This window comes from Syzygium oleosum, unplaced genomic scaffold, assembly GCF_021117445.2.
Source record: "Syzygium oleosum isolate NSW1041296 unplaced genomic scaffold, Sole_v2.1 Sole_v2.06, whole genome shotgun sequence".
Lineage (NCBI taxonomy): Eukaryota > Viridiplantae > Streptophyta > Magnoliopsida > Myrtales > Myrtaceae > Syzygium > Syzygium oleosum.
In genome coordinates this window covers 10420666-10431847 of record NW_026607490.1, presented here as the reverse complement: position 1 = coordinate 10431847, position 11182 = coordinate 10420666, and the positions used below count along the sequence as shown (strand labels likewise).

The following is an 11182-nucleotide window of genomic DNA, read 5'->3' as shown; positions in this document are numbered from 1 at the left end:
TCCGCTGTTTTCTCTCTCTCTCTCTCTCTCTCTCTCTCTCTCTCGCAAATCTTTCAAGTGCTGAGATGAAAAACTAATTCAAGATCTCTTTCCATCCTGCTTACTCCAGGCCACTGACTAACTTCCCAAACGAGATTCATTACTGGATCACTCCATACCAATTATTTGAGATATGCTAAAGAGTTGTAAAAGAAATGAAGAAAAGGTACAAGGATGGAAACTTCATCAAAAACCATTTCCATATCAGGTGATACGCATTCTTTGAGCATGAGGAGACAAAGTCAAACAAATCGCCAAGTCGTCGTAGTTGTTATAGACTTGAGAAGGGGAAAATAGATAAAACCTCGGAAGACTTGGTAATCTGTTGGGAAACTTGCTGAATAAACTATATACTGGGTCAAACATTCTCATCTATAAAGAGAGATCACGTTGCCATGCAACTCCTCACTCCTCCCTCAAGCAATACTAGTCTGTGCAAAGATTAGAACTTGAGATCAAGGCCCTCACTCCTATCCACAACCACAATGAAGTTTCTTCCGATTAGCTTTCTCATATTGGCTTTGGCAGCTGCCACTGCTTTTGCTTATGACCCGAGTCCTCTTCAGGACATATGCGTGGCCACTAAAGACATGAACTCTGGAGGTTAGTCCTCCATTCTTGCATTATTCATGCCTTTCACTTCTGCCTTATGATGTCCAAACTTTAACGCGAATTCTTTTTCTTATGCAGTATTCGTGAATGGAATGTTTTGCAAGGACCCGAAACAAGCCACAGCTGATGATTTCGTCTTTATGGGGTTCAGGAATCCTGGAAATACATCGAATCCGCTTGGATCAAAAGTCACACCGGCATCCGTCAACGAATTTGCAGGACTCAACACTCTTGGAATATCCATGGCTCGTCTCGACTTCGCTCCCGGTGGCCTAAATCCTCCCCACACTCACCCTCGTGGAACCGAGGTTCTGGTCGTGGTGGAGGGTACGCTACTTGTTGGCTTCGTCACATCCAACCAATTAAACAACACTCTCTTCACCAAAGTCCTGTACAAGGGGGACGTGTTTGTGTTCCCTATTGGTCTCATTCACTTCCAGTTGAATATCGGAAACACATATGCGTTGGCCTTTGCTGGTCTTAGCAGCCAGAACCCAGGAGTCATTACCATTGCAAATGCTGTCTTCGGAGCAAAGCCACCCATTTCTGATGATGTTCTCACCAAGGCCTTCCAAGTGGACAAGAAGGTGGTCGATTACCTCCAGGCACAGTTTTGGTACGACAACAACTAAAAGTATTTATGACCAAAATAAGTTACACGAATAATTGAATTACAACATTAACCTTGTTTCCATATGTGGTTGCTATACACACATAATTAAACTATGTACCTCATGTACGACTGATTCGAATAAAAGATTGTTATCTCTCTCTCTCTCTCTCTCTCTCTCTCTCTCTCTCTCTCTCTCTCTCTCTCTCTCTCTCATTGTGATGATGACCGGATTTGTTAAAATATGTCTCAAGTTTGAATCTGTGGACGATTTTGATCTAAAAGTACACGTGGATATCCAAGTCATATTTTCATGAATATGGTTTCCTTAATCTGGAAAGCCTATTGGACTTAGATGTTGCCGAATATTGGAGTTTGAATTTTGGTCAACAATTAAGAAAAGGAAATTAATTACCACTTCAAGTCGGTCCACGAAAAGCAGAAGAGGAACGGCTATTATCCCCTTTGTTGCCGAGCGGAAACCAGAAATAAAAAGAAAAGAAAAGTTAAATATTTGCTGGGGGATACAAATAATCTTTCCTAATTGATGTTGGAGTCTACGGCTTGAACACGAAGGTCCAACGTGGCTTTTGATTCAGACCATGACTCGGTCAACTCTTGGGCACATATAATATATTCTACTGTGGGCACCTTGGGAGGCAGAAGTTGAAGAGTGCAAACTGTGGTCTTCGTGCCTTTATGTCCAGAGAAGACTTGAAGCACCGAAACGAGTGCTTGGCAAGTTTTGTGGGTCTTTCTTCGGTAAATTACGTCCAAGAGCGTAAGTGTTTGCAGCAGATTAAATCTTGTGTAAGTTTGTCAATTCTTTCGTAAGATTAAGAGATTATTTCGTGAGAAATTGTGAGGCTAAATACTATGTGAGTTATTGAGTGTAATTGAGGCTTGAAAAACACTTAAAGTATTTGAGTGACTCGAGTGTGGTTGTAATCTCCATTGTATCGCTTGATCTATAGTGAAATTCGTTGTTGCTCTCCCCGTAGATATAGGTCAATACGAACTACGTAAATCTGGTATCTGATTTATTTTCTTATTATGTCTATTTTATTATTCGATCGCTTGGCTTCCGCAATAGGATTCATGCCTCAACCAAATGGCTAAAAATGTGGAACAAAACGCACACCTTATCTGGAAGTGTACAATAATTTTGAACTGTGATGAACTCGGTAGTCAGAAGGATGTTATCTAAGATTAAATATTGCTTGTCAGATCAAGGAAATGGGTACTCTGAAAAGGGTATCATCAAAATTATATGCTACCCTAATTAACAGTCTGATTTCAAAGTCTTGTGATTGGGTTAATAGATTGTTTGAAGAAATCATAAGGGTGATCATTTCACACACTGCCGTCAGGTGGCCAAAAAGAAAAGGAACAGCTGTAGGTTACATCATTATACCAGAAGAAAGAAGTTGCAGAAAAAGTATTTCTAGAGTTCGGGTTTAATAAATTATATTGGATGACATTTCTCATTTTTTCTCGGACGTACTAAATTTTGTAGACAACTTTGCTTTTTCGTTAGTATGACCAAAAGAAAAATCTTTCCAGCAGTCATTTTCCATCTACAGTCGGGACATCAGTTTGAAACCTCATAATTAAGCAAGAAAATATTTTCCAGGAATGTTGTCACACACAATACAGTTTATAAGATTGTATGCATGTCTGTAGGACAAAGTCGAAACTTTGAATAAGATATGTATGGCATATATCTATTTCTAGAAGCAATCAATATTATAAAGCATAAATGGACATAGCAGGTAAATGCAGAGACACGAATGCGGTACTTGCTATGCTCTTATTTTGACAATTTCCAGAAGAGCTAGAAAGCTAAGTTGCGTCTCAACATCAGCTTGCAATAATTTAAGACTTTATGGTTATTGTACCGAACAAATTTAGACATATCATGGTTCAGAGGAAAATTTAAAGAGCTCGCACATAAAACAGAGCATAGGCATCTAAACCACTTATGTGAATTCAGCAAAAATAATCCTAACGAACCTGAGCCAGAACCCAAAGGAATGCTCAAGAATTGACAGAGTGAAGATGAATGTCTCCTTACACTGACTTGATTATTTGTGTTTGGTGCGTGGACTCGGGTTCGGTTCTCATGATAACTCGATGTCCTACGTCTTAACTAGTCCCTCTATTGGTGTTATTTCTCCTCGCTCTGGTTGCATGGAAGCTCAGAGCAGGGAAAATTACTAAATACATCACATTACATCTCAAGAATGACATATGCAAACTAGAAGACTGGTGATCACAACAATAACAAACCAAATTGAAGTCGTCTACCATAAAAACTTTTATTGGTGCTGCTTTTACATCCATGCAATGCATAAAAAATTCAAAGACACAGTACACGATTTCATTGTAGACGCAATACATACACCACGCAAAGCGATCGAGTTCCTGTGTATTTCCCTTTCAAAAAGCTTTAAATGGTCCAATTTACTTCATTAAAAGGACTCGCTGAGGTGTTGTATGCACGAAAAGTTAGCAAAAAATTGCAAACTCCGGAGGTCTAGTATTTGTGACTTACATTAAATGGAGGTAGGTGAAGCGCAATCCAATAATTGAAACTATCTATTTTCAAAGTACTTTTTTTAGGAGCCAAGCGCCATTGGACCAGGCATATTAGAAGCTTCCTCAAGTGAAACTAGCAAGCGGATTTATTAATTATGCCAAAGCATAACGGTGTTGACCAGGATCAAATAAATATCGAGTCGTGTCTATTTAATCCGAAATGCCATATCTATATCTATTTGACTCGGGCTTAAACTCAGGAAATTAATAACATGTCTAAGTGTTCTGCCTGAGTTCTTGATCTGTTCCCAGCATAGTTCTCTTGTCTAGTACATTAGTTAATACATGCTTGCGAGGTAGTCCTTGCTCGAAGAACTTTTCAAATTTCAACAACACAAAACACCAAAGTAAAAATCGTGTTAATCCTCAAGGAAGCTCGTCCGACACAATCTACAAATCCATTCCACAAAATATGAGACTATCTGGAAATCCATGCAACAGAATATGAGATAACCTTCTTAATAAAGCCTAGCTGTGTGAAACAACCTTAATATATGCTTTAGTCCTGGATATGACATGTTTTAGTCCAACAAATAAAAGTGCATTGCAAGCGAGCATATGCTCTGAATGTTCTTGGTATTTTTCTCCAAATAACAGAGTGGGTCAAATTTTATAATTTAACAAGGAAAGACATCAGCAACCCAGACTATTTCTTTCATGAATGTAAAAGCAAATGTTCCTAAGACATGGAGATCGACTTTCAACAACATTTGCAGATACAATATCGTGTCTGTCCTTACTCAAACAAGTTGGGCTTGAAAAGGTATCAGATAGCAATTTTATAAAACAAACACGGTTAGGATCCTATCGATTACTTAGCTCGGTTTAGGGCCCTAGACCACTTCAAATCAACCTCAATAGTATATTAATGGTCGTGATTGACCAACGTTTGGAAATTCCTTTTCAAGATTTGGCGTACATGGATTTAGTCCCGGGTCATTGCACCACTTCATGAAGGTTTGTGTTCATTTCTTTATATGAGGAACAGGAAATTAAAGTTATGGACACGTGCTTATAGTTGTTGAGGAATGACTTGTCCATTGTGTTTAAAACTTAACATGCGTAATATTTGATGATTTGCCGATTTAAAGTTGCCTACGGCGCAGAAGGAACTGTACTGGGTCAACCAATCTTCATCCATGAATAAAACTCTCGTTGCCATGCCTCGTCGAGTAGATTACCTAGGGAGAGCTTATAGAGACTTATTAACATATTAAGCTAGACTTACCTTTAACCAAAAATATTAACTGCTCTTTACAAGTTTAGGATCAACTAGATAAATTAACTACTTTTTACCACGACACTTGTGGGGCGTGAAAATCATTTCACTAATACTCTTGAATATACACCTTAAAATATTAGTTTTTTAGTACTTCATTTGGCGGGGTGTTAATCAATCTAGTTCTTTAAGTATCGTAAGTTCGAACAATTTAATCCGTTAACTATCTTTTTATTTAATGTAGTCTTTAACTTAAACGAATTTGTGCGATTGAGTCATTCCATCATCTAACTATTACTCCTCTGGTCAAATCGCTGGTGTAGCGGAGCATGAAAGTGTGTTTGAATGTGGCCCCACGTAAGAATTAAAAAACAAAAAAAGTAAGAAAGGAGAAAAATGTAGAGAGAGAGAGCCTACTCAAATGCCAATGAGGGTCCAGCAACCCTCCTCAGACACCGTGGAGATCAGGCAACCTCGCTGCACTCAAGCGAGGGGAAGAGAGAGAGAGCCAAGGGGCGCCACCACCCCGCCACCGCCTGCAATCATTAGGAAGGGTGGCGTAACCCTCAATGGCGGCAGAGTAGGGTCCGTTTGGCCCTCTTCGAGACCTTGCAGGGCCTAGGCCATGCTCTAGCAAGGTCACAGCCCCTTAGAATTTCTGGTGGCTAGGGGCACCACAGCCCTAGTGAATGTCATGCCCCACTCATATTGGATGTTAAATTATATTTCGAGTTTGAGTCGTGTACGAAACTCAATCTGTTTGGAGGATTCTATTTTGTTCAAAAAAATATATGTTGTGGCCTTGTAATCCGAATCAAATTTTGATTCTTGGCAGAGGAAGTTGATTTTTTTTTTTTATGTTCAAGAAGGTTATCTTTGATCGGTTTGACTTCTTGGATTTTCTTTATATTGCCTATAGAAGGAGGCACTTCTTTTGGATATGTACAGAAAGTAAAACATAGGGTTTTACTTTTTCCACTTTCTTTTCTGTGGAAGCCACGCAGTGAAGGGATTTTCGAGCGCACAGTAAACTTCTAAAAGCTGTAGTTGAGCTTTTGCTTGGTCGTAGGCAGGAGTTTGAACATCCGGAGATGAAAGACATAATGGGTGGACCACCCAAGATGGGCCAAACCCGGCCTGTGAGCCACAAGGGCTCACAAGGTAGTTATTTGCCTCTCACTATAAATAATAGGCAGCCCTTGGAAAAACTAATGTGTTTTTTCATATGCGAAAGAACACACTCCTTCGAACATAACGTTATCTCTGTTTTTCCTTCGGAAAGCAAACGAGTACGAAAGACGATCGAAGAACTCTCAAGCGCAAAGTGGCACTTAATCTGTGACAATACCGGGTATGTTCGTTGCATGATATGCCTGTACGATCGATGATACAAGTTGATGGTCATCGGGCACGTTTTCCGCATTGATCGAATTCGTTTCGAATATGTTTCGAATGTGTCGATCAGGGATTGAGTTTTCCCAACATTGGTATCAGAGCCACGCTTACTTGTTTCCCGATCATGCATGTGTATTGTCTCTAACATTAAAGTGTATACCGCTTGTTTTTTCGTTTCGGCCTCGTTTTTTTGTTCTTTTTCTTCGCGTCGCCGAACTGTTCATGCATGTTTCGATTTCTGTTTTTCGTCAAAACTTGAATTTTATTGCATAGACAGAAAGTGCTCGTCGAGACGAGCAAAATGAGGGGCGGCGCATTGCCGGAGGAGTTCGCACGCGCCCTCACACGCCGACAAGGGCCGTGGGCGCGACGGCACGTGAGGCCCATGTGCGGCCGTGACGAAACGGCGCGTCGGTCGTCGCCAACCGCCGACGATAACGTTAGCGTGACGTCATCGGAGCGCGGATCCAGGTTTGACCCGGATCCCGACCTAAGACCCGACCCGTGACAGACCCGGTTGACCGTTGACCCGACCCGGTTGACCGTCAATGGTCAACGGTCGGACCAGTCAAACCGGACCGGTTCAGACCGGGCAGAATGACCCCATTTTGTTCTTTCGGCCCGTTCGAGCTCATTTGAACTCCGATTTGGGCATTCTTGGTATCGACGTGCTCATATCGGAATGCTCTACGTTATGGTATATTCATATTACATGTTTGCTGCACTTATGAATGTGAAAATGCACGATAAACCCTATGTACACGTACTTAGGGGTATATTCTTTGGCATTTTCTCTAGTATTTCTCTATAGTTTTTGAAATACAAGTGTTAGATAATATGTATATGAATAAGCATTCCTTGTCTTAATGTATCGTGGATTATAAGTAATCCCTTTGTAAACCTACTGATTATTATTCTCTTTGAGTATTTAGATGTCCAGTATATGCACATGTTAGTGAAGGCAAATTAGAGCCTAGAGCAAAAAAATGCATCTTTCTTGGTTATGCTTCTGGTGTAAAGAGTTATAGACTTTGGTGTGCTAATTCATCTAAGATTATTATTAGCAGAGACATTACTTTTGATGAGTCAGCTATGCTTCATTTTAGCAAGGAGTCATGTGTTCCTTGTCATGAAAATCTTAAAAAGTGTTGCGGAAAATGTGGAGCTTGAAGTAATTTCTTTGCAACCAGTTCAGTCGTCTATTGATAATATTGAGATTGAAGAACCTGAGGAAGAACATGTTTGTCTATTGAAAAAGTCTATATATGGCTCGAAGCAATCACCTAGACAGTGGTATAAAAGGTTTGATTCGTTTATGGTGCAACTTGGCTATTGTAAGAGCAAATTTGATAATTGTGTATATCTGTGCAAACTTCCAAGTGGCTCTATCATTTATCTGTTATTATATGTCGATGACATGTTGATTGCAGCAAAAGATAAATCTAATATATAGAATTTGAAGGCACATTTAAGCGCTGAATTTGATATGTAGGATTTAGGTGTATCGAAGAAAATCCTTGGCATGGAAATTCGGTGAGATCGGAAAAGAGAAAAAAATGTATCTTTCCCAGAAAAATTATATTGAGAAGGTTATAGATCATTTTGGCATGAAAGATGCAAAATCAGTAAGTACTCCTCTTACTGCTTATTTTAAATTATTAGCTGATTTATGTGCACAAACAATGAGGATAGAAAATATATGTCATTTGTTCCATACTCTAGAACAGTTGGCAGCCTTAGGTATGCCATGATTTGTACTTGACCTAATATTTCACATGCTATTAGCATGGTAAGTAGATATTTATCATGCCCAGGAAAAGCTCGTTGGCAAGTTGTGAAGTGGAATTTGAGATATTTGAAGGGTACTTCTAATTTTGGTTTAGAGTTTGGGAAAACTAGTGTTACTCTTACATGATAGGTTGATTCTGATTATGATGGTGACATTGATAAGAGGAGGTCTTTAACTGGGTACATCTTTACTATTGGAGGTTGTGCAGTCAGTTGGAAAGCTACATTACAGCATTCAGTTGCTTTGTCTACTATAGAGGCAAAGTACATGACTATTACAAAGGCAGTTAGAGAGGCTTATTTGGAGAGCTCAGTGTTGGTCATGGTGCGACTGTTGTCCATTGTGTTAGTCAGAGTGCTATACATCTTACTAAAGATCATATGTATCATGAGAGGACAAAGCACATTAATGTGCGGCATCACTTTATTCGAGACACTCTTGCTGATGGCTATATCAAGGTCTTGAAAATTGGTACAGAAAATAATCCAGCTGATATGCTAACGAAGCCCCTGCCTATTGCTAAATTCAAGCATTGCTTGGATTTGGTTAATGTTTGCTGCAACTGAGTTTTACTCTAATGGGAGGAGAAGATTGTTTATTGTTGATGTAGAATTTAAGCCAAGGTGGAGATTTGTTGAGTATGTCTTAATTCTTTGTGGGCTTAGGCCAACGTTAGGGTTTGGGGGCAATATAAATATTGTTTTTTTCTCAAATTATTAGGTTAAGAAGTTGAGACAGAAAGAGTCTGTAGCTATTGAGCCACATTTTGTAATCCTCAATATTCTATAGTGGATTTTGCTTCTCCTCTCACTGTGGTTTTTCCCTCAACGAGATTTCCACGTAAATTTTGGTGTTCTTTATTCTTCTCAGTTTTAATTTCATTATTGTTTCCGCATCAATCATAACACTTACCAATCTCAAGTATCAACGTGTGAATAATTTTGCTTTCATAGCATTGTTTTTTTTTTTTTTGGTAACCGAGGATCCGCCACCATTCCCTGCGGACGAGCCCGCACAGGTAATCGGGGCGCCTATATCTCGGGGGAGACTAGCCCAGCAACCCACCGCCAGGGCCCCCCACTTAAATTACGAAACCGAGCGGGGATTCGAACCCAGGCTTTCATAGCATTGTTTAACTCAAGTAAATTCATCATTCTGATATACAACTGCATCTTATGTAATTTTCTGCATTACTTTGGTTTTGTTCATTTGCTGTAAGGATTGAGAGTTTGTATAAGTCCGAACTTGGAATGTGGCCACCAAACATTAATCATCTCTTTATTCCATTATAAATTAATAGTGGTTTGCCTGTTTCACTCAACTTTTTCAACGCAAGAAGAGATGACACTAGCATAGAGTTCCATTGAGAGGAAGAGAGAGTCTATACAGGATGCCTCTTCTTGGCCTCTGATAATGCTTAAAACTGGTGTTTGTACTTCGAGAGTCGAGATGCTTAAAAAATCATGAATCAGCCCCTGTTACGGAATTAAACATATGCTTCCTGTAGCATTTAAATGTTAAGACAAAAGAATAGTGTTATTGAGGTTCTACTTATGTAATATTCTAGCTTGGCCAAACTTATATTTTTGTTTCACGAGTTATTGCACCGGTATTTTCAGCAAATTCGACCAGCTAGCCAAGGCATGCACGTGGTTGTTGGAAGGCAGTACTTGGAAACCTTTTAAAGCCAATGCAAGGAGATTATCATCAAGTTTATAATTTTTCGATAGTAGTCCTGAAGATCGATTTTTCGATAACATCCAACAAATAAGGCTAATCCTTGGAGATCATTTGATAAAGCAAATTGTTCTCTTTATTTCGTTTGATAGCCTAGAGTACAGACAGATTCTCCCTCCAATATAATTACAGCAATCAAATGGCGGTAGTGAGAGTGTAAAATTCGAACTTGGCATCTAAAGTTAAAATCTGAAAATTTCAAAAGACGAAAAGTAAAGTGGGAATCCTTCACGTCCAAAATCGAATGACTAATTCTCAATGAGAACGGGCTTAGAAAGAAGAGGTGGTTGAAGTTGTAGAATGGTTCAATAATCACATGGAAAATAAACAATTGTTATAGACTTATTAAGCGCTGTTCCTGGCTTCAGCTGCTTCCCACAGGCCAGTTGACGGGGACTAAGTCAAATGACTAACTACTATAAATAGACTTGCTGCAGATGCAGTATTTCACAACAATCCTCAACAGAACAGAGTTTCCGAGACAGACTAATCCTAGCTCAGAAATTTTTCCATAATGAAGTTCCTTCTAACATTTGTCCTCTTGGCTTTGGCATCATCCCATGCCTTTGCCTCTGACCCGAGTCCTCTTCAGGACTTCTGTGTAGCCATCAACGACCCCAACTCTGCGGTGCTTGTGAATGGAAAGTTCTGCAAGGACCCGAAGCTTGCAATAGCAGATGATTTCGTCTTCACAAAGTTTAGATATCCTGGGAACACATCGAATCAGCTTGGATCCAAAGTAACGACTGCTTTCGTCGACCAATTCCCAGGACTCAACACTCTTGGCATCGCCACGGCCCGCCTTGACTTTGCTCCGTACGGTCTAAACCCTCCCCACATTCATCCTCGTGGCACCGAGATGCTAGTGGTCGTGGAGGGTACGCTCTACGTTGGTTTTGTCACATCCAACCAATTGAACAACACTCTCGTCACCAAAGTCTTGACCAAAGGAGATGTTTTCGTGTTTCCGCAAGGCCTCATTCACTTCCAGCTGAATATTGGACAAACTAATGCACTAGCCTTTGCTTTCTTGAGCAGCCAGAACCCGGGACTCATAACCATAGCAAATTCAGTTTTTGGATCGAAGCCGCTGATCAATGTTGATGTCCTTACAAAGGCTTTCCAAGTGGACAACAAACTGATCAACTATCTCCAGACACAGAACTGGTTTGACAACCATTAG

At 39.9% G+C, this 11182-nt stretch overlaps 2 protein-coding genes across 2 annotated transcripts; both read left to right on the top strand.

Moving 5' to 3' along the window:
- The first annotated feature begins 413 nt into the window (after nt 1-413).
- Nucleotides 414-1422, top strand: LOC115662178 (germin-like protein subfamily 1 member 7). The gene is made up of 2 exons (XM_056312654.1): nt 414-642; nt 730-1422. Exons 1-2 carry the CDS (start codon nt 525-527, stop codon nt 1281-1283), a joined length of 672 nt encoding a protein of 223 aa, XP_056168629.1. The 5' UTR covers nt 414-524; the 3' UTR covers nt 1284-1422.
- A 9091-nt stretch (nt 1423-10513) lies between these two features.
- Nucleotides 10514-11182, top strand: LOC115662181 (putative germin-like protein 2-1). The gene has a single exon (XM_030584362.1). It carries the CDS (start codon nt 10514-10516, stop codon nt 11180-11182), a length of 669 nt encoding a protein of 222 aa, XP_030440222.1.

Excerpts from the sequence above, each read along its gene's own strand:
- LOC115662178 (XM_056312654.1), top strand. The coding sequence starts at position 525 with ATGAAGTTTCTTCCGATTAGCTTTCTCATATTGGCTTTGGCAGCTGCC. Across the intron at positions 643-729 it reads TAAAGACATGAACTCTGGAG|TATTCGTGAATGGAATGTTT; the intron begins GTTAGTCCTCCA and ends TTTCTTATGCAG.
- LOC115662181 (XM_030584362.1), top strand. The coding sequence starts at position 10,514 with ATGAAGTTCCTTCTAACATTTGTCCTCTTGGCTTTGGCATCATCCCAT.